Genomic DNA, 24,335 nt, shown 5'->3' with positions numbered 1-24,335 from the left:
GTATACTTTATGTGGGTTTAAATTAGTTTCCTGTAAGCATATTATATCAGGTAATTGCTCAGTAATAAGTAGTTGGAGAAAAGCGAAGTGATGAAAAAATTTATTAATATTCCATTGAAGTAATGACATGAATGTTATTTTTGACTTAATTGAGAAGTGTCACTGTCAGAGACAGAAATCTCTTTACCAAGGTAAACATGAATTTTCTTCTTAATAGATGTTAATTTGCGCTTTTAAGTGGAGACATAATTTTTCAACATATTAATTAGAGCGGAGTAATCTTTTGTGTATTCTTGAATGATTCTCAAGGGATCAGCAGCCGGTAATGTTAGTTAGAAGCATATCCAGTTGGTTTTAATCAAGAACGAAAGATAGAGAATGATTTTAAAAAACGTTTTTGCGGGTTCTAGTAGCAGTGATATAGAGTTACTACTACTTTCCGTTGAAACAGTTTTAGATTTTTTGATTTTTGGCAGAATTTTAGGCTCACGGAACGACTCGCATTCTGCTGAAGAAGACTCAATTTCAGGTGAAGTTATATCGTCAACGGTACGCTTATGAGAGTTAGATTATTGAACAATGTTTGTTATCGGGGTTGTTGTGTTTAAATCGTGGGACACTAACGTTGGTTCTTCTAATACCAGATGTATATGTTGGGACTCTGCAGTGGTGGAAACGTGGAATATTGACATTTCTTCAGATGGTTTATGTGTTTGTTGCGAGGCTGCATTACCCAGACTGGGTAAAGATTTTTCATTATTTGAATGTTGATCTTCTAGAACTGTTGATTCGGAACACTGAGATGCTTTGTGGCCAGGCTTCTTGCAATTGTAGCAGACCAAGCCATCTTGTGATATGAAAATCCTATGATAGGTGTTATCAAACTCAAGTAGAAATGATTCCGGAAGTGTTAAATTGTGGGGACTGATGTATATTTGCATCCTAAAGCTGAGAATATGGTTATATTCAGGTAAGGTGGCACTAATTTTAAGGAATGTCATAGGTGAATACCGTACTAAACCAATATTTTGTAATTCGTTGATTAGTATTTCATGAGGTATGTAGGGGCTTAAGTTGGAGAGGATAATCCTCTCTGCTGGTGTTAATAATTTCCTAACTCCAACAATTTGACCTTGCTTTTCAATGTATCCTCTGTTGGTCATGAAATCTTCTACCAGTTGTTTGCTAGATAGGTACATACAGATGCGACTCTTAGACAGTCGAGAGCAGAATATAATATTTTTGGGTTGGATTATTTTTCCCAAGGGGATGAGGTATTCTTGAAGTTTGGTATTGTCTAGTGCATTAAAAATGATCGCGTTCTCTTTAGAAGGAAACTGAGCTTTTGATATTGCTGAAGAATATGTTTGTGAGACATTTTGTTGATATTGGATATTGGATTACATTGTGGTAAAAATATTTTCCATGGCTAATTAAAAACAGGTATTTGGGACTGTTTCACGACAGGTGTAATTAACGTGAAACCACTGATAACGAAAAATTGTTTATAATAGATTAAACAAACTGTCCCAATATATTAAAGTCAAAACGTTTTTACAACGAAATTAATTATATCTTGTACACTTACAGTTTCAATTATAATTCGGCACACATTTACAATTTATTACTTTGTTATATCGCTTAAAAATAACAATTTTACGGAGCCCGGTTTAGGAACAACATTTCTTATCTCCATTCGCACTCCCGGACACCAACAAAAAAGAAATATTGAAAAACCTAATTTTTTCATTTAATTTTATTTTTATTAAATGTTGTTTTGTGTAGAACTCTTATTGTATTTTATGTTATTCAATATGTAGCAGCTTGTTACTATTTTTAATTTTATGTAAACTGTCCAACATTTTTTTTATAATCAAAACTTTGGTAAGTTTTGATACATATTATTATCAAACAGGCAGTCATTCCGCACAAACCAATGTCCGCCAAAGAAATGGAGATAAGGAGAGGGGTTAGGCAAGGTTGCATATTGTCGCCGTTATTGTACATTGATGTAAATCACATATGTCGCTCGTATTTTCTCTCTTATCATCCTATATAGAATATCACCCATATGTACAGCATACATATTAGATCTAACTCTTTTTAGTTGGCCTATTTCAAGCAAACAATGGAACAGCATCCAAAATAGTTCTGTTTTTGACGGAAGTTAACTTACTTTTTTGAAATCATGATTAAGTAGTTTTATGTTATTAGAGCAGTTTATTTCTATTGTACACTAGGTATATTAAAACAATTAAGATTATCTTATTTTAGCATAATAAAACCTCAAGTGTTATATCTGACATGCTAACTTACGAAGTTGACGACACTATAAAGAAGGGGGTAAGTAATTATTTTATAACACAAACATTTTTTTATACGAAACTGGACCTGATTACTCTACAAAAAAACACAAAGCCAGGGCTAAAGTTCTTAGTGTTGTAGGCCGAGCTCCCTAACTTTTTGCAGTAAATTTTTGAATTAAATTGTTTCTTGAAATAATTTTGATTTTTCTCTGTAGAGGATTTGTAATCTAATAAAGGTGGACAGCCGTAGCTCAGTGGCTAAATACTGGCTTCATAAGCCACAGCGCACTGGGTCTATTCCCGGCACCAAAAAAGACATTTTCAATTCTAAAAATGATACGAGCCGTTCACCATGTTTGGAAGGGTACGTTAAGCCGTCGGTCCTCCTGAGCTAGTGTGAGCATCGACACTAGAGCTACTTCAAACAGGGTTAAAAATCGAACTGGCCGGGACGTGTCCAAAAGTATCTCCCCAGCAAAAATACCATCCTCCTCCTCAGTCGTTTCCTCATTGCTGAGTGTCGTGATTCCCTATAATACGAGCAACTATCTCGTTCAATCGGCTTCTGTCTTGAGTTTCCCCATGGAATCAGAGAATGTTTTTCCACTGGCTTTCTGTACTTGATCCGTCCATCGAGTAGGTGAGCAACCTCTACTTCTGCGCTTTTCAACGTTTCCCGAAATTATAAGTCTCTCAAGATTATCATCACTTCTTCTTGCAGTACGGCCGAAAATTTTTAAGACGGTGGAGAGGCAAATAGAGGAAAGTCGAGTCTGAATATTAAGCTCTTAAGGGTTTAAGTGATTTGTTCTGTGTTCCGTCCATGAGATCCGAAGCATTCTTCTCCAGCACCACATTTCAAAGGCGTCAATCCTTTTTCTGTCGTCCGATTTCATTGTCCATGTTTCGGATCCGTAATTAAATATGGGAAAAATTAAGGCACGTACTAATCTTATTTTGGTGTTCTTCGACAAGCATCGATCTTTCCAGATTTTCGATAATCGACTCATAGCGTTTTTGGCCATTCCTATTCTCCTACGTATTTCTGTTTCACAAGATCCTGTATTACTGATGTAGGATCCTAGATAATTGAACTCGTTAACCACTTCAAACTGGTCTAAGGCTCCTGTTGTCTGAAGTGAATTTGAATAATTTACTATCATAATTTTTGTTTTTTGTTTATTGATCTTGAGACCACATCTAATGCTTTCGGCTTCCACTAGCTGCAGCAGGCTGGACATTTCTTCTGCGGATGCAGTTATTAATGTTGTATCATCTGCATATCTGAGATTTGAGTTCTTCTTTCCTGCGATAGAAATACCGCCATTCCATTTGTCCAGTGCTTTTCTCATTATATATTCCCCATAAAAATTAAAAAGACTTGGAGATAGAATACATCCTTGTCGGACTCCTCTACCTATTTTAAAAGGATCGGACTTATAGATTTCAATCCTTATTCTGGTCTCACTGTTCTCATATAGGCTTTTCACCAGAGCTGACAGATGATCAGGAACCCCCATCTCATGTAGAACTTTCCACAAAACTGTTCAGTCTACACAGTCAAATGCGTTCTGATAATCCAGAAAGCAGATGATCATCGGAATTTTGAATTCTCGTGCTTTCTCAATGAGTTGTCGCATATTAAGAATTTGCTACCTTGTGCCTTTACCCTTTACGAAGCCTGCGTTTATCTATCCAGGTATGTCTGCATGCGACACTTGATGATTCTCAACAGAATTTTACTTGGGTGTGAAATTAGTGAGATGGTTCGGCAGTTACTACATTTTGTGGTCACGCCTTTCTTATGAATGGGAGTAAATAGTGCGGTACACCAATCACTGGACCATTTGCAGATTCTCCATACATAATTGCACAGTCTCCACATTAATTGGAGACCATGTTCACCCATGTTCTGTAAAAGTTCTGCCGTGATATAATCGCAACCAGGTGATTTATTCCTTTTAAGGTGTTTTATGGCTTCATCGACTTCAGACCTTAGAATATCTGGTTCTAGGATTGTTGTTGAGACTTGCAGTGCTGTTATATGATTCATGTTAGAGGCTTCAGCTTTATAGATTTCTTCCATGTCTCCAGAACCGCATCCATATCGCTTACCATATTACCTGTCTCATCCTTTATCTATAGCGTAATTTCTGGGTTTGAATCCCCGAGCCAGTAACTTTACTTTCTGAAAGAGGTCTCTTGTTTCATTTCGATGAAAGTGGATCATTTCGACTTCCTGGCAAATGTTAGACACACATTTGTCTTTATCTTTCCGGCAATTTCTTTGGATTTCTCATGATAAGCTGCGATAGCCGTGTAACGAGTAAGCGATAGACTACCCCGCTAATTGAAACAATATTCGAAAATATTACCTCAACTAACCAAGATAGCCATCGTTACACCCTTAGCTTAGCTCAGTCACTCAGGTGTGTGTTCGTCTTGTCCTAACCTCAGATATGAACTATGAAAATTGGAATGGAAGCAAACAAAACAATAATTTTAACTAATCATGTTTATTGTTCATAAAGATATAATAAATAAAATGACTTAGTAAATTGCATTAACAAATGTATTTAAATTCTTGCCAAAAACTAACAATTCTGGATTATACTTATGGCTTTTGGTAGCTGATGGTATCTTCTTGATGTCGAATGGTACTGCTGCTGGTTCTGCAACTGGCTCTGGAGACGTGGATGTTCTAGGCCACCAGGCCTACGGATGTTGGTCGTTGCAGTCTTGGTGATGCGGTTGCAGCCCTGATGACATGGTCCTCGTTGTTCTATCGCCGGCGATTTGAGGATGCTTGCAGCTCCCGGAGGGAGGAAAGTGATTTTATTCCCAAAAACTATAAGATAAAGACACATATCAATCATCAAGAAGAAAAACCAACGTGTGCCATCTGCCGTTCTAATCGTCAGAAAGAGTAGCAGATGACAAGAATAAATCAAATGAAATTTAGATGAGAATAGTTAAAATTTTGATTACTAAACGTGCATATTAATAGATGAAAAGAAATATAGAAATCAAACACATGGTTGAACATTTGAAGGTTAGATAAAAAAAACATTAGAAAAACTGTTAGACGGAGAAATATAATTACAATATATTATTCTTACCCCAAGAGGAAGATGATTTGTTGAAATAGAAATGATTTAATTTTGGAATTACATGCCTTTTTAAGGATTCATTTTTCCCTTCCAGTGTATGTCAGGGAGTAGGGGGTCAAGTCGATGAAGTGACACTGTCATTGAAAACGACATTTAAAATGACAACCAAGTACTATGAAGTAGCAGCATGTTCCGTATTGAGACAGATACTTACGGAGTAAGAATGTATACGAGGTACGTTCAGTATGTTCAGATGATGATTTAAATAAAAAGAGATAGAGTAAATAAAAGAGGATAATAAAAGAAGGTAATAAAAGAGAGCGCCAACCGATTTTTAAAGGGGAAAATGGGTAAACCAATTAGAAGAAGATAATTATTAATGAAATATTAAAGGAAATATGGTAAAATAATTATTTTAAAAATAAAATATCAAAGATGTGACGTTTGTAACGTTACAGCCGTTCAAATCAAAACTGCCAACTTTAAGTTGCCTTATTTGTTGTATAATTTTCCATGTTTGGTCACTGATCCATGGTTTACGACTGTTGTTTTTTATGGGTTGGCGACTTTACTTACTTAAAAATACCACACGGTATTATTAATGTAAAAGCTCCATATTTTTATAGTCTTGGTCTCAGATATTTTAGTTGTTTGCAGCAACATAATCGCTAACTTCCCCATATGAGTTTCAACATTTCCATACAATGACACATTAGCGCGTACTTGAGTTTATGGAAGGTTTGATTTTAGAAAGTTATTATATTATTTTTCAGTTACTTTAGCGCATCCGAATTTTTTCTTGTATTTGTTCAAAACAGCCCGCAGGTTTTTGTGGATATCTAATGCCGTAATATCAGCATAGATAAATCGTATCGTTTTATGGTATCTTGGTACGTCATATTATAAACAAGAAATACCAGATCTGAGAAGAAATCCAGAAATACTCTACTATAAGTCATCCTACAGGAAAAAATGTTCGGAGAGTGAGGTGTAGGAAGAAGAAGAATATCTTCGTTGAATATTTCCAGAACCTGGTTTAAAACACCATTTATGCCGCTTTTCCACGCTGCTGGAGATAAGATAAACATTGCCAGGATGATCGCCAATATTTGTCATGGCTAGACACATCAAGAAAAAGACCCATTTTTCATTTCTCTCTCAAAGTTATATCTTTGATTGTGAATGTTGTTGTTTTTTGCAACCAAATTTGTTAGTAAATGGTCAATATACAAATGTTGTAAATACTCAAACTTCAACAGTGAGAATTTGAATATTATTTCGTGAATAATAATAATAATAAAGTGAGTATGTATAATCTCTTGTTTTATTGCTGAAAGCCCTTTTGTGTTCTGATATTCGTTTGTCAAAAGTTCTGCCAGTTTGACCGATGTAAGTTTCGGACAGTCACCACATGTCAGTTTGTAAACACCATCCTGTAATTGTTTTCTCTTTGGCTCTAATTGCTGTTAGTCTATTTGCTTAAGTTGTTGCTTAACATCTGTTTTATACAGGGTGTTTCATTAATAATTGTCCAAATAGTAAGAAACCTTAGCACAAAATACGAAGATTTAACCCAAAATACTTAAATAAAATGTGGTTCCTTACTGAGTTACAGGGTGTTTTATCTAAAAATTTAAAATCTATTTTTGCTCAGCAGTTTAAAACTGTTCGACGTATCCTCTTCATACTTGGCAGGAACTATAGGTACTGTACAAGCTACTAAATTGTGTTAAACAAACGTTTATGGCTATTACCAGAGGCGTACGACAGGGTAAAGTGACTGGTTGACCCTTCCCAAATTCTACACCACTGGCGAAATTGCTATTTTAGTTCAATTTTTGGATTCTCCAATACTTTCCATGAAAATAATATACTCTTCATTCGTAACGATAAAGTCATTAATTTTCGAGATATTTGAAGTTAAAAATGAAACGACACGGTTATTTTGATCAGTGTATTGTGTCGCTTCATTTTTAATTTCAAATATCTCGAAAACTAATCATTTTATCGTTACGAATCAACAGTATATTATTTACATAAAAACTATTGCAAAATCAAAAAATTACACTAAAATAATAATTTCGTGAGTGGCGTAGAATTTGGGAAGGGTCAACCAGCCATTATCCCCTGTCGTACGCCTCTGGTAGTAGCTAGAAACGTTTATTTATCTCAATTTATTAGGGTGTACAGTACCTAGACTTTCTGCCAAGTATGATAAGGATATGCCAAATAGTTTTAAAGTACTGGGTACAAATAATTTTTAAATTTTAATCATATGAATCATATTATAAATTAATCAAAATAACTGTGCCGTTTCATATTTAACTTCAAATATGTCGAAAACTAATGACTTTATCGTTACCAATGAAGAGTATATTATTTACGTAAAAAGTATTGTAGAATCTAAAAATGGCACTAAAATAGTAATTCCTCTAGTGACGTAGAGTTTGATAAGGGTCAACCCTCCTCCATCCCCTGTCGTACGCCTCTGGTAGTAGCTAGAAACGTTTGTTTATCATAATTTAGTAGAGTGTCTAGTAGTCGCAATTTCTGCCAGGTATAAAAAGGATACATCGAGTAGTTTTAAAATGCTGAGCAAAAATAATTTCTAAATTTTTAGATAAAACACCCTGTAACTCAGTAAGGAACCACATTTTATTTACGTGTTTTAGGTTAAAACTTCGTGTTTTGCGATAAGGTTTCTCCAGTTACTATATGGACAATTTTTAATGAAACACCCTGTATACAGATATTAATTCAACAACTGAAGTCGTTACGAAGATTGGTTTTGAAAGAAACCGTTCGTTATTTATCAGTGACATTTTCTGTGGTGATCACTGTGGTAAATCATTGTGGTGTTGAAAAGATTAGCTAATTAAATCGCTTTCAATTGATTCGAAGGCACATTAAAATACTTTAAGTTAAAATTAAATATGTATAATTTCAAGACTCTCATCCAGAGCCATCTTCGAAAGCCACAACATATCCCAACAAAAATGAAACATTTGAGATGTTATGTTTTCTCTGTATTATTGTACGAAACGGAGGCATGGACGCTTACAGACACCACCAATAAAAAACTTAAAGCGTTTGAGATGTGACTTTATAGAAGAATGCTGAGAATATCCCGGACAGCAAGGATCACGAAAAAGGAAGTTCTAGAAAGAATGAAGAGGGAATCGGAGATTGTGATCAAAAAGCATAAAACTGCAGTGTTTGGACACGTTATGTTACTTCCTGCTGCAGTCCATATTGTAAGGTAAAGTCAAAGGTAAGCGAGGACTCGGTAGAAGATGAATATCATGGCTTCGGAATTTGAGAACATGGTTTAAGGAAATCTCAAAGGAACTGTTTCAAGCTGCAGCGAGCAAGGTTATGATTGCCAATATGATTTCCAACATCCGATACGGATAGGAACCAGAAGAAGAAGAAGAATAAGGAGAGGCTTTCTTCATACTTCCCTTCTAGGCTTCAAAGCAAGTCAAAGTTTAATATTGCACATATTTTTAGCGACTGAAAAATTATCTATTGTATAAGGGGACAATTATTGTTGCTTGGTACTTATCTACATAATACATAAATATATGCAACTTAATAAAATATTAAGTGTGATTAGTGTGATTTTTTTCACAAAATAGTAGGCGGGTACCAACTTCATGAAAATCTCTAAAGTTATTTTTGACAAAATTTGGTAATATGTATGTCGTTTTTAAAATGACCGATTCTTATGATTTCTTTACTGTTTTAGATGACAATGTTTTCGCTTCAGTTTAATCGATGGAAACTAAGATTTTCTTCATGTGGATTTTTTAAAATTAGCAGAGCTTTGTTGACTTCGGTAAGTTTAAAAATTCAACAGCAATTCCAATTCAAATTGAATACAAAACGATTAAAACAGTTTTTACCGATAAAAAGATTCTGCTAACGCTCTTACAAAACTGCGTATTTACTTGAAGCACATTTTACGTATTTGTTTTTTATTGATTGTATGATTTCATTGGAATTCTTGTATCCCGAATTTCTTGTATCCCAAATAAAGTACGTGCCTCCTAGTGGCGGGATACGGGCAACAATACATTGGCTTATAGGGCAGTCCTTACAGTAGGGATCCTGGCCTATACAGAAAAATGCAGGCGGGTGTGGGGTAATACTGGACTTTGGTTGCATTGGTGGTGTATTTAGTCTGGGCTGATTATCGGAGAATGAGAATAGGCCATTTTTGGGAAAAGTTATTTACCAGCAATTTTATTGCTGGAATCGAATCTTATGATTCTATATATTAATAATATAGGTATGCAAAGACCGCAGATAGTGTGCTACTTTTTTATAAACAAAATGGCGCCCGAAAATCGTGTTTTTTTCAATTTTTGCTCTATAACTCCAAAGATTTTAACTTTACACCAAAAACACTCAAATAAAAATTCACCACAATTAAATTCTGCATGGAGACGTGTTTTTTCCGATTTACTTCGACGAAAACTTTCCCCGGAAAAAGCGGGTTTTTCCAACAAAATCTTTAATTTTCAACTAAAGGTTTAGATAAGTAATTGTTAATCAATAATTAAATAACGTGGTAATACACAAGTCCTTTTTGTATAGATTATAATTCCAGAAGCCGATGGATATTGAATGAACAGTTTAGCAACAATTGAATTGTTAATTAAAAATTTACGGTCACTAAAATAACGACAATAATTATGTCGCATAAGAATAACTATGACTTTTTCATAAAAAGACACTATACCTATCTATTGTACTTTACAGAATTGAAATTGGACAATTTAAGCGGCCACAGGAATGTTTTAAAATTATAATGACTTTTTTGGCTTATAAACAAATAGAATATCTCGGGAAATATTAAACCAAATTAAGTTGTAAAAACGGTATTCGAAAAACAGCGGCAAAACGCTTCTTCTAAAAGAAGAAACGTTTAATTATGACAAGCAGTTCCTGAGATACAACCGGTCAAAGTTGACCAGAATTTACGACAAAGATATAAACAATAGGATCATAATTTTTAAACCATCACCTTTTTGTTTTTGTCCTCTTTTTCCACACCAATTTTCATATCCTTAAAATACTCATAACATATATTATTATAATAAAAACTATCGATAATACGTGTGAAAATTGCCAAAAATAGCAAAATTCCAATCAAAAATTTGGTTGGGGAAAATGTAACCCTCAAAGTTCAAAATCGGTATACGTTAAAAAAAATGCATTTTCTCGGCTTTCCATGGAGTAATTTCCTTCATTCTTTTTTTGTTCCCAAGTAACTCGAGTAGAGCCATTGAACTAATGCATCATTAAATGTCAAACTCGCTCCTGTTTTGTAATAATAAATTAATTTATTTATTATAACACAAAATTTTAATTTGTTTAAATAAAAATTGTTTAAATAATTATACAACTTTCAAATGAGAATATTTATGTTATTAACTTTAAAAGGTACACTGGTAGTAAGTTTATCTAAAAAAAAGCCTACAACTGGAAAAAATATGTAGTTTTCTGTTCTTATAAATATATTAATCTATTATAACAAAACAAAAGCAAGTTTGACATTTAATAATGCGTTAGTTCGATGGCTCTACTCGAGTTATTAGGGAACAAAAAAAGAATGAAGGAAATTGCTCCATGGAAAGCCGAGAAAATGCATTTTTTTTAAGGTATACCGATTTTGAACTTTGAGGGTTACATTTTCTTCAACCTAATTTTTGAATGGAATTTTCCTATTTTTGGCAATTTCCACACGTATTGTTGATAGTTTTTATTATAATAATATATATTATGAGTATTTTAAAGATATGAAAATTGGTGTGGAGAAAGAGAACAAAAATAAAAAGGTGATGGTTTGAAAATTATGATACTATTGTTTATATCTTTGCCGTAAATTCCGGCCAAATTTGACCGGTTGTATCTCAGGAACCACTTTTCATATTTAAACGTTTTTCTTTTAAAGAAGCATCCTGCCGCTGTTTTTCGATTACCGTTTTCACGATTTAATTTAGTTTAATACTTACCGAGATATTCTATTTGTTTATAAGCCAAAAAATTGTTTATAATTTTAAAATATTCCTGAGGCCGCTTAAATAGTCCAATTTCAATTCTGTAAAGTACATTAGATAGGTATAGTATCTTTTTATGAAAAAATTATAGTTATTCTTATGCATCATAATTATTGTCGTTATTATAGCTACCGTAAATTTTTAATTAGCAATTCAATTGCTGCTAAACTGTTTATTCAATTTCCATCGGCTTCTGGAATTATAATCTATACAAAAAGTGACTTTACATTACCAAGTAATTTAATTATTGATTAACAATTACTTATCTAAAATTTTAGTTGAAAATTAAAGATTTTGTTGGAAAAACCCGATTTTTACGGGGAAAGTTTTCGTCGAGGTGATTTGGGGAAAACACGTCTCTATGCAGAATTTAATTGTGGTGAATTTTTATTTGGGTGTTTTTGGTGTAAAGTTAAAATCTTTGGAGTTATAGAGCAAAAATTGAAAAAAACACGATTTTCGGGCGCCATTTTGTTTATAAAAAAAGTAGCACACTATCTGCGGACTTTGCATACCTATATTATTAATACATACAATAATAAGATTCGATTCCAGCAATAAAATTGCTGGTAAATAACTTTTCCTTGTATTTTGTTAATTAGCCCAGAGTAATTGGCTAAACGTGCAGGGCAGGGTATGGTGCTGATAGAAAGGGCATTCAGGCATCAAATATCCAAAAATATTTTCAGGCCATAATAATGAAAAGACCTTCTCCAAACGCAATAAAAACTTATACTGAAATGATGGCATCTCCTGAGGTAAAATGTTCCGGAAGTAAAATGAGCCTCCGTTCGGATCTCCGGGTGAGCACTATCTCAGGGGGAACACCATTACAGGTTAGAAAAATCCGGATAGGGTCTTCGAATCTTGGTAGTCTTACAGGTAAGAGTCTGGAGTTAGTGGATGCATTCAAACGAAGAAGAGTTCAAATTGCTTGTATTTAAGAAACTAGGTGGAAAGGACAAAGGGCGAAAGAACTAGGTGATGGATATAAATTGTGGTATGTAGGAGTAGTCACACTAGAAATGAAGTTGGTATAATTGCTGATAGTGAAATGAAAGATAACGTAGTAAAAGTTGTAAAAACGAGTGATAGAATGATGTTAGTGAAATTTGTAATTGATAAAGAGGTATTAAATGTTGTGTGTGTAGTGTGTATGCTCCTCAAACAGGTCTGGGTGAGAATGAAAGAAGAGCTTTATATGACCAATTAGGAGACGTACTGAGTGATATTCCAGCAGAGGAGAAAGTTATAATAGGAGGTAATTTTAATGCACATGTGGGCCAAACCAGGACAGGATATGAAACAATACATGGGGGATTAGGCTTTGGAACTAGAAATGAAGCTGGAGATGACATGCTAGAATTAGCAACAGCATTGGATATGGCGATTGTTAGCACATTCTTTAAAAAGAGAGAAACTCAACTTACTACCTACAAAAGTGGACAACATCAATCCCAAATATACTACTTTATGATAGGAAAGAAAACATACGTGAATGCAAGGACTGTTAGTGAGACAGCAAGCCAACAACATAAGCTGCTTGTTCTGGACATCGAAGTAAAAAGCGAAACTAAACAAAAATATCGGAGAGGACCACAAAAAATCAAGTGATGGATGCTAAAAGATGAGAAGGAAGGTCTATTTAGGGAAAGAATAGTAGAAAAAATATGTTGGAACATGAAAGGAAGCTCTAACACAATTTGGAGAAAAATGGCCAATATCATTAGAGAGACGGCTATTGAAATACTTGGGAAAACGTCAGGAAAAAAGTTTGATGATAAAGAGACTTGGTGGTGGTCAAACGAAGTACAAGGAAAAATAAAAAAGAAGGAAAATTATATAAAAAGTGGCAAGAAACCAGATCGGACATAGATCTTCAAAACTATATGGTCGCCAAAAAGGAAGCGAAAGTAGCAGTAGCAAAAGCTAAAGCAGAACCGTATTCAGACCTATACGATCAACTTGATACCGGGGAAGGCGAAACAAAGATATATAAAATAGCCAAACAGAGAGCAAAGAAAGCAAGAGATTTTAATCAGATTAGATGTCTCCGAGATGAAAATAATAAAATACTAATTCACGAAAAGGATGTCAAAAAGAGATGGAGAATGTATTTTGACAGTTTAATAAATGAAGAATTTGACAGACAGCCTGTGGAGTTAACGGAGACAGTAACAGCAACAGCAAGCGCTTCAAAAAATAAAGAAAGGAAAAGCAGTCGGACCAGATGATATTCCTGGGGAAGTATGGAGAGCATTGGGGGAGACAGTAATAACTTGGCTAGCAGGTCTATTTAATAGAATTATGAAAGTTGGACAAATGCCAGACGAATGGAGAAGCAGTATATGAGTACCTGTCTACAAAAACAAGGGAGACATAAAACAATGCACAAACTACAGGGCTATAAAACTACTTAGCCACACCATGAAAATATGGGAGAGAATAATTGATGGACGGATACATGAAGAAACCGATATATCAAATAATCAATTTGGCTTTATGCAGGGCAGATCAACAACAGATGCAATTTTCATTGTAAGGCAACTGATGGAAAAATACAGGAATAAAGAGACCAACGCTCATATGGTATTCATTGATCTTGAGAAAGCATAATATGATAGAGTTCCTCGAGAGATTCTGTGGTGGGCACTCAATAAGAAAGGAGTCCCTGGCGAATATGTAAAGATTTTGAGAGATATATATGAGGGAGTAACGACTAGTGTTGGAACAGGTGTGGGAGAGACTGATAAATTTCAGGTGAAAGTAGGATTTCACCAAGGCTCGGTGTTTAGACCTTATTTACTTTCATTAGTTTTGGACCAGATAACAGCGAAACTACAGGGTAGTATTCCGTGGTGCCTAATGTATGCTGATGATATAGTGTTAATAGGAAATAGTGAAAGAGACTTATAACAAAAACTGGAATAGTGGAGACAAGCTCTGGAGGAAAAAGGTTTAAAACTTAGTAGGACAAAAACAGAGTATTTGGAATGTTCATTTAAAGATGGGGCTACTACAAATAAAATGGTATCTTTGGATGGTGAAATGATTGTGAAAATTCTGAATGTGATGCTGAAAAGCTGAAGGGAAAATTCTGTAAAGCAGCCATAAGACCGGCTATGATGCACGGAACTGAATGTTGGGCAGTGAAAAAGAAAGAGGAACAATTATACCGGAAGTTGATTGTAACTTCGTTTTTTTAAATGGGATACCCTGTATATTTTTACATTTTTGGATTCTGCTCGATGTCTTCTTTCTTAAAATATGAGGTTTTGTAATATTATACAGGGTAGTTTAAAAGATAATTACGGTTTTTTATAAATTTTGTAGCAAATTTCACACCCTGTAGAATTCTACTGATTTGATATCAAAAAACTCCATTTGTGTTCAAGTGATTTTTGGTATAGTCTATTATTATTAAAAATTATTAATATAGCCAAATGTTTAATTTTAGTCTACAGGGTTGGTCGAAACTCGGAATGAGTATTATCTGAGTTTTCTTAAATGGAACACCCTATATTTTAGTATTGTAATGAAATGGCATTTTATAGTACTTTTTTATTTCTTAAGCATTCCCTAAAGCTAACTGCTTTAATTTGTAAGTTATTCATAGTTCTTTAAGCCAAACATTAATTACAACAAAAATTACGTGAAATTTTATTAGGTTTGCCGTGAAAGTATTAAATCATAAATAATTTTTCGAAAATAAGTACATATTAATATCGACTGACCCTTAATTTATTAATACTGGTTGGTATATCAAAATACCTACGTAGTTATGATTGTTGGTGTGTAATATTAATAAAACATACCATATTCTATCTACATAGTTGGCTATGACTTTGACACTAAATATGCTTAAGCATTTGCTTTGCTTAAACATTCTACTACTTTTGAAGTTCAAGTTGCTTTACTACTATTACTAATATAAATTTTTCTAATGAGGTACTGATTCGGATGTTATTTTTTTTTTTGTTCTAGGAGAGTATAACAAATAAAAATGTGCTACTAGCAATAAGAATTTATCATCAGCAATTCCATGATAAATGACAACCAAAAAGAGAAACTTTTCAAAATTTACTAGAGTGGTTTCAACGAACTGGAAATTTAGATTACGAGATATCTGATCGAACAAAAACTATTGTAAATGATTAAAATGAATTAAATGTTAGTGTCACTGAGAATCTGCATATTAGTATGAACGTTCTCGTAATCTAAGTGTAGTACGTCGAAACTATTCTAGTCAACATTGAAAAGATTCTCTTCTTGGCTGTCGTCTATCAGGGAGTTGCAGATGATAAATTCTTATTGCTAGTAGTACATTTTTGTTATACTCTCCTAGAAAAAAACTTTACTAATCAGTTCCCCATTACAAAAATTTGTATTAGTAATGGTAACAAAGCAACTGGAACTATACAAATAACATTATGTCTAATGTTTAATCAAGTTTAGTGTCAAAACCATAGCCAACTAGGTATAATATGGTTTGTTTTTATTAATATTTTATGCACCAACAACCTTAACAACGTAGGCATTTTAGTATCTCATCCAATATTAATAAATTAAGGATTATTCTAGATTAACATGTATTTATTATCAAAAAATTAGCTAGGATTGAATATTTTCACGGCAAGCCTAATACAATTTCACGTAATTTTTGTTGCAATTAATGTTTGGCTTCAAGAACTACAAATAACCTACAAATTAAAACAGTTAGGTATAGGGAATGCTTAAGAAATAAAAAAGTACTCTAAAATATCATTTCATTACAATACTAAAATACAGGGTGTTCCATTTAAGAAAACTCAGATAATACTCATTCCGAGTTTCGACCAACCCTGTATACTAAAATTAAACATTTCGCTACATTAATAAATTTTAATAATAATAGACTATATTAAAAATCACTTGAACATAAATGGAGTTTTTGATATCAAATCAGTACAATTCTACAGGGTGTGAAGTTTGCTACAAAATTTATAAAAAACCGTAATTATCTTTTATACTACCTTGTATAATATTACAAAACCTCATATTTTAAGAAAGAGGACATCGAGCAGAATCCAAAAATGTAAAAATATACAGGGTGTACCATTTAAAAAAACGAAGTTACAATCAACTTCCGGTATAACCGAAAGTAGCAAAGAGACCAAAATATTTTCATTAAATAGCTCATACCTCAAAACCCCTGAATTACAATTTTCATGATTCTCTTCCTTTTAGTTCTCGAGATATTTCTAATAGGCCCTTTATCTGCCTCACCCTATATAGAGGTCATCAGAGGATGTGCAAAAAGCAACACTAAATATTTCACTAAATCATTCCTATGCAATCCATGTAATTCTATTTCGTATGAATCCCTTTCATGCTATTTTAATAACACAACATTCAATACGTCGGAAACTTTACAATACTTACGTAATAAATTTATCACGTTAAAGCAACCCTTTAACCCCTTTTTACATAATATCTTTCTATTTTTTTAGATTGCCGGAGCTGTAACTACATACCTTGTTATTCTATTTCAGTTCAACACCACTTGACAGGAGTTACTGTATTCTAATTGTAGAGATACTTAGAACTTTAAGACGTTGTTAACTGAAAATGTTTTTAAAAAATAAACGTGCTTTTATTAGATTTTTAAAAACTTTGTGTAACTTCTAAAACTAAAAAAAAAAACATTTTTTCATTGTTCTATCAAATGTAAATTGGTTTAGTAACGTATTGGTTGATTTGTGTTTGATTGTAAGCACTGGAGTTAACATCACAAATAATGTAATAAAGGTTTTCAAATTTTAGTTATTATAAAAGATTTTCAAATAAAATATGTCGATTTTTATTTGTATACAATATTTGAAAACGTCCAAATACGAACTAATACTTTATGGAGCTGAGATCGTAAAAATAATATCTTGGCCACTGGATTCATGGTAAACAAGAGAGTAAGAAATAATAATAAGAGATTGCGGAGCAAAAAAACCCAGAATATGTATTTTAAGACTTAAAGCAAGTTTCTGTAACTATAGTTTAAATAAAGCGTATGCTCCGACACAGAAAAATGAAAATGAAATTAAGAAGGGTTTTATGACGAATAAGAAGTACACACAATACACAATTTCAAACATAAAAAAAATATATGTACAATGAATAAAACAATTTAGACGCAATGAAAGATACAAACAAAAATAAAGAATATACAAAAGATATATGTAATCATTAATCTAAAAAATACTGAATCACGAAAACATAAATGATGAGTGGTAAAATCTAAGTAATATCATAAAAAACACAGCTGAAGAAGTAATGGGCACGGAAAGTAAACAATAAAGAACAAGAACGAATAATCGGTCTGACGATGAATGTCAAATTATAATATAAAGAAAATAACAAAGCCTTTTTACGGATACAACAGGGGTACAGATGTCGGCAAGCAGAGGAGAATATAGATAACTACGCAAGTAAGAAGAAAAAATCCACCAAAATAAGAAGAGAGAGAATATTAGCAATGAACTTCAAGAAATACCAGAATTAACTAAGCCAACAGAGACAAAAAAATTACCACAAAGTGAACAAAAACAGAAAAGAATTCAAATCAAGAACAACAATGTGTAGAGATCAGGAGGGTAAAATATTAATAGAACTCGGAGCGATAAATGATCGACATGGGGAAATCTACATTTGCATTCCACAACCAACCCGGTAAAAATCCGACGATTTTTTTCTTTTTAGTACTCAAAATGTGAGTATAACTGAGATAACGATAGACAGATTAAGATTTAGTTGTTTCAGAGATGACCATCATTCGTTGACGTACGTTTCTTCTTTCAGGGCGGTTTCAGGAACCGTTCAGGTCGCCATAACGGTTTTGCAATGTGCTATGAATCAAACTAACTCCAGCTGTCTAGTAAGCCGAATACCGAATAATACGAAATTATTTGTTAAACGACGCAATAGCGACATCTATTTAAACTGTTAGAATACAACATTAAAAGTGGTTATTGCTATATGTTGTTACTTTATATATTTGATAACATAGACAGTTATAAAGTAATGTCAAGAAATATATAGAAAATAAAATGTCGATGAATTTCAAGTAATGTTTTTTTTGTCTTGTAATTCAGTGAATTATAATTGTTGATGCTCAATTAGTCAGTACACCTAACTTAATTTTTAACAGGTTATAGGCCCAGCTCACGTGTGAACTGTGAACAGATGAAAAAGTATGGTGACCAGCAATAACGGTTATAAAATTCACGTCGACAAACTTGAGGGTCCTGAAAACTGGGCAAAATGGAAATGGCAGGTTTCGATGTTTTTACGAGCATATGCACTTGAAGACATTGTGAACGGTATGTGTAAGTGTCCCGAGGTTAGTGAAAATTCAACTTCATTGGAAGTAGAGAAGCATCAACAATGGTTAAAAGACGATGCAAAAGCGGCAAAAAAGTTTGTTAGCAGCTACGCTAGGAAGAACTGTTGCCGATCTCGTGTTGACGTGTACTCACGCTAGTAAAATATGGGAAAAATTACATGCGCGATTTGAACGCAGCAGTACGCAACGGTTAAACATGTTAATTGAAGCCTTTTTAGACTCCAGCGTGATGAAAAAGAAGATATTAGTACACATGTTGCGAGGTTGCAGAAACTGCTTGTAGATTTGAATGATGGATTGTAGAAGCATGATGAAAATGTTTTATCCGAAAGAATGTTAAATGGTTGGATCTTATCAACTTTGGGTAAGGATTTTGATCATTTTAAAGATTTTTGGGACACGATATCATCAAAGAATCAAACTTTGAATTTATTGATTGAGAAATTGTGTGCCATTGAATTACGTGACCAAAGTGCTGTAGAAACTTTTGCGTTTGTTGCACGGAATATCCCGACCGAAAATGCAAACAGAGCCAAAGTACAACTACTACGAAATCAAAGGAAAATATACATCGTGCAAAAGAAAAATTTACATGTCATAAATGCAAGAAATTAGACCATTGAGCGAGAGAGTGTCCATTGAAAAAATCTGCTGAAAATTTAGACAAGAACAAAAGTAATAATAGTGCTTTTTTGTCCGTTGTTTTAAGTGCCGCTTCTAACAATTATTGTATTGAAGCTGGGAGATGGTAATGTGACAGTGGAGCCATAAATCATATCACTACAGATAAGCAATATTTTTCATCTTATACAGAGTTTGCCGAACCCGAAAAGTTATCACTTGGTAAGAAGGATGTATGTATGTTAACTCATGGACGAGGAATAGTGAAAATTCAAACGCGTCTGAATACTAAATGGAAAGATTCTGAATTGAAGAATGTTTTTTATGTTCCTAAAGTAAGCGCTCATTTGTTTCCTGTGAAAGCTGCTGCACAAAGAGCGTTCGTTACAGTACCCGACGAAAAAAGGTGTAAATCTACATGATAAAAATACTCTTAAAATGTAATGACTGGGTACTTCAGTAATGGCTTATATGCACTTGATATACGTGTTATGAAACCGACCAATCCCATTCAAGCCAACTAAGTAGGGTCAACAAATATGTTACCAGTGTATCATGAAAGATTTGGTCATCCGCACGCAACACGTAAAGAAGGTCTTGAAGAAAATGGATATGCCGGATTTATACTCAGCCATTGCCACTACTGCTGCCGCTGCTGGAAATATTGCCCGAAATACGATATTGACACGAGTGAGGTGTTCACATCAGTTCCTCGCCAATGTCCTCATAACTCATTTACCAAACGACTCTCAAGAATGGAATGTGACGACAGCATCGTCTTTCCATACTTACTCACTTGCCGCTGTGCCGGCGGCAAGTGAGTGAGAGAGAGAGAGAGAGTAGTTGAATATGAATACTCACTCTCACTCGCGCTGCCAGTCCTTTGATTTCCTTCCCGAAAACCGACTTTTTGGGGAGCGCCGTGTAATGGCAGTAGCATGAGCTAGCACTCGCAGCACGAGTGAGCTATTTACACATTCACGCTGCCCACTTCCCTGTCCAATTCCCTGTCCAACAGGACTGAGTGTAAATGCGGTATTAGACATTGACGAATGCAAATAAAGCTTTTGCGATGGATGTACAATTGGAAAAATGCATAGATTGCCATTTAAAACTGGGAGCAATTGGCCATAAGTCACTGGTGAGCAGATTCGTGCAGATGTGAATGGACCCATGTCTATAGAATCACTGGGAAGAGCAAGTTATTACGTATGTTTTAAAGATGACTTTAGTAAGTTTCGGAAAATTTTCTTTATGAAACACAAAACTGAGGTATGTGCCATTTTGGAAAAATTTTACAAACAAAAAATACAGAAAGTACTAATAGATTTCTTACGCCGGAAAGTCAAACTCAGGTAACAATCTAAAATCTGCTTTCCGCCGTATGAGCATTGTAGTCATTGTCTACGTTGGATTTCATGTTGTTTAAATAGATGGCGCTATTGCGTCCTTTTGAAAATAATTTCGTATAATTTTGCGTACTAGACAGCTGGAGATGGTTTGAACTACAACCACAATGCCGTTCTTACGACTCCTAGAGGAAGAAACGTACTTAAACGGATGGTGGTGATATCTGAAATAAATTAAATCTTAAACTGTCTCTCATCAAAAACTGATTACCTTATGTGAACAACAATTTGACCAAAACAATTTGACCTCTTATTCTAGCCTGCTGATGGGACATAATTCGTGAGTCCCGAAACCGGTAGCCAATTGTTTAACAACCATAAAGGATAAGATTGTGAGTATTGATTCTTTTCTTTACCTAACCATTAATTAACTTATATTTTGCTAGTCTACATAGTCTTTATAATAAGCTAAAAGTAGCTTAATCATCAATTAAGTTAATGAAGAAGTAGGAAATGTACGTATGTAACTTTAGTTTTTTCTTCAAACTCCTGGTACCGATTGTTTTGTCTCAAGAACACGTTAGGAGTGTAGACACAAATATTACGTGTAGTAAAATTCTCACTGGTATCGATATGTAAATTACTTGATAATGTATAATTATTATTTGTAATTATGTGATATTACTTGACAATGTCATCATTAACTTTAAAGAGATGGCTTTTGAATGTTCTTGGATAACTGTTACCTACTTGTATAATTGCTTAAATTATTAATTCAGTTAATTAATATGATTATTTCATTCATAGGAGATTCTGACCAATAGAAAGCTACAGAAATCTGAATTAAATCGATAATTTTTGATAATCTCCCGTCGTTAAGTATATTACGTCAGATGCCCTTCGTTGATACGAAAAAATATATTCAGTGACATTAATGATAATTAATGTTTTAAAAATTATAAAAATGATGACTTTCAATCGTCAAATATTTATAAAAACTGTGTGTTTAATGGTACTTACATAAATAAATTACAATAAAATTTTGGTTTTGAACAGTTTTATTCATGAAAAAATCGCAACAAATTGCACTCGACCTCTGAAATTAATATAGAATTTTTGCTCTCGTGACACTTTGACATAATTTCACTCGCCCTCGGCTCGTGAAATTAAAACTGTCAAAGTGTCACTCGGGAAAAATTCAATAATTTCAGAGCTCTTGTGCAATTACTACTGATAATATTTTCACTAACTATGTATTCAGCGATTGTAATAATTTATATACTGTAAAACAAAAAATAATACTCAATTGAGAAAAGAGAAAAGGCGATAAAGAGATTTTTTAAAAATATATTGTTACTATGGAACTCTTACAATTTTAATAGTTATTTATGATATAAGTGTTAAAAGTACACGTTTAAGGCACGCATGTGAAAGTTTGCAGAATGAGCGATAGCGAGTTCTGCAATTCACATGAGTGCCTTAAAATGTACTTTTTAACACGCATATCATACAATATTTTTTCTACAAACGTAATTACAGGAAAATATCTACAAAAACTTTTACTTGAACGTGACTGACATTCCATTTTTATATTTTTTTGACATTACATCAAAATTGTCTATACGGTCAATACGAACTGCAGTGCCTTAAAAATATTTTAAAGCACTAGTGCTCTAAAGCACTAGAGCATTTTTAACGCTCGTATGGAGTGCTAAAAATTGAATTTTTAACACGGTTGTAGAAAAACATCTTTAAAAACAAAATACATGGATCACAGAATATATCCTGCTGTATTCTCTACTTGGATCTTCCATAAATAATAAACAATAAATGACTTGTTATTAAGTTCACGTCTTAAATCAATTATTTATTAAATACCCTATCAATAATATTTAATCAACAACTCAAAATATTCCCGATGCCTTGTCAAATATTGAAAATTTTCACTGTCTTGTCATCATTCTATTTGACTCAGTGCGTTGTATCACAAAGATAGCGAATGTTGAATGACAATTCTAATGAGAATAAATAAGGACTAAGCACCGGGCTTGGTGCAATCCCACTTTAACGTAAAATTTATCAGTCTCTCCCACACCTGTCCTAACACTAGTCGTTACTCCCTCATACATATCTCTCACAATCTTTACATATTCACCAGGAACTCCTTTCTTATTGATTGCTCACCACAGAATCTTTCGGGGAACTCTATTATATGCTTTCTCAAGATCAATGAATACCATACTGGGCGTTGGTCTCTTTATTCCTGTGTTTTTCCACCAGTTGCCTTACAATGAAAATTGCATCTATTGTTGATCTGCCCTGCATAAAGCCAAATTGATTATAGGATATTTCGGTTTCTTCACGTATCCGTCTATCAATTACTCTCTCCCATATTTTTATGGTGTGGCTAAGTAGTTTTATAGCCCTGTAGTTTGTACGTTGCTGTATGTCTCCCTTGTTGTTGTAAACAGATAGTAATATACTTCTTCTCCATTCGTCTGGCATTTGTCCAACTTCCATAATTCTATTAAATATACCTGATAGCCAACTTATTCCTGTCTCTCCCAATGTTTTTCGTACTTCCCCTGGAATATCATCTGGTCCGTCTTCTTTTCCTTCTTTTATTTTTTGAAGCGCTTGAGCCACTTTATCGTTTGTTATTTTGGTGACCATTGCTGTTACTGGCTCCGTTAAGTCCATAGGTTGTTTGTCAAATTCTTCATTTAATAAACTGTCAAAGTACTTTTTCCATCTATTTTTGACATAGTAAGCTCTACAAAATTATGAAATATAAATTGTGAAAACTTTCTCTGTTTTCAAAATTAAGCGCTTAGCTAGAAATTAAATATTTTACACATTTTTAAAATTTTTATCATCTTTCATTCCTTCATTTGTCATAAGTGTGTATAAAATATGACACTACAATAAAATATATTGGATTTGATGGAATAACGCCGACTAGCAAAAAACAATAAAAAAGACTTTATAAAAGTATATAAAAAGAAATTCGATGAAGATACCAGAAGAAAAGTCAACATTTAACCAACCAATGTTAGGTATAGCAATGTTTAGAGGCTATAGCTTAATTTTTGAACACAACTTATACCAGAGTATACCTAGCTACCTTATGGTTGGTCGAGTTCATTTTTATATCTCTACCTAAAAAGACAAGAACAAAAACCCTCTCATAGTTATGTATTTACTAATAGTTTTTCTAAATAAAAGATCTTTAGATAGGCCGTATTTTTAATAAATGCAAGAAGTTAAATCACATAGAGTTGGGTTTCCATAACAGGTTGGGAATAAAAGTCATTGCTTGAGATTAGAGTGCTTGCTCAAAAATGTCGTGATATGTACGTAGATCTGTATTGCTGTATTATTGGCTTTTAAAAGCTCTTAATCGTGTAAAGTACTCTATATTAATCGAAGCTCTAAGAGACATTTGTATATATGGCAGAGACTTTCGCATAAGAATAGCAAATCTGTATTGAAATCAATCATCATCAGTT

At 33.5% G+C, this 24,335-nt stretch overlaps 1 protein-coding gene across 1 annotated transcript in view; it reads left to right on the top strand.

Moving 5' to 3' along the window:
- Positions 1–17,255, top strand: part of LOC114330226 (gustatory receptor for sugar taste 43a-like) — a 51,065-nt gene extending 33,810 nt beyond the window's left edge. The window contains exons 4-6 of the mRNA XM_028279550.2: positions 2,275–2,343; positions 9,165–9,254; positions 16,971–17,255. Coding sequence (XP_028135351.2) covers positions 2,275–2,343; positions 9,165–9,254; positions 16,971–17,027 — 216 coding nt within the window. The 3' untranslated portion in view covers positions 17,028–17,255. The remainder of the gene's footprint in view (positions 1–2,274; positions 2,344–9,164; positions 9,255–16,970) is intronic.
- The last annotated feature ends 7,080 nt before the right edge of the window (positions 17,256–24,335 follow it).

Source organism: Diabrotica virgifera, chromosome 7 (assembly GCF_917563875.1).
Source record: "Diabrotica virgifera virgifera chromosome 7, PGI_DIABVI_V3a".
Lineage (NCBI taxonomy): Eukaryota > Metazoa > Arthropoda > Insecta > Coleoptera > Chrysomelidae > Diabrotica > Diabrotica virgifera.
This window is presented reverse-complemented; position numbering and strand designations above follow the sequence as displayed.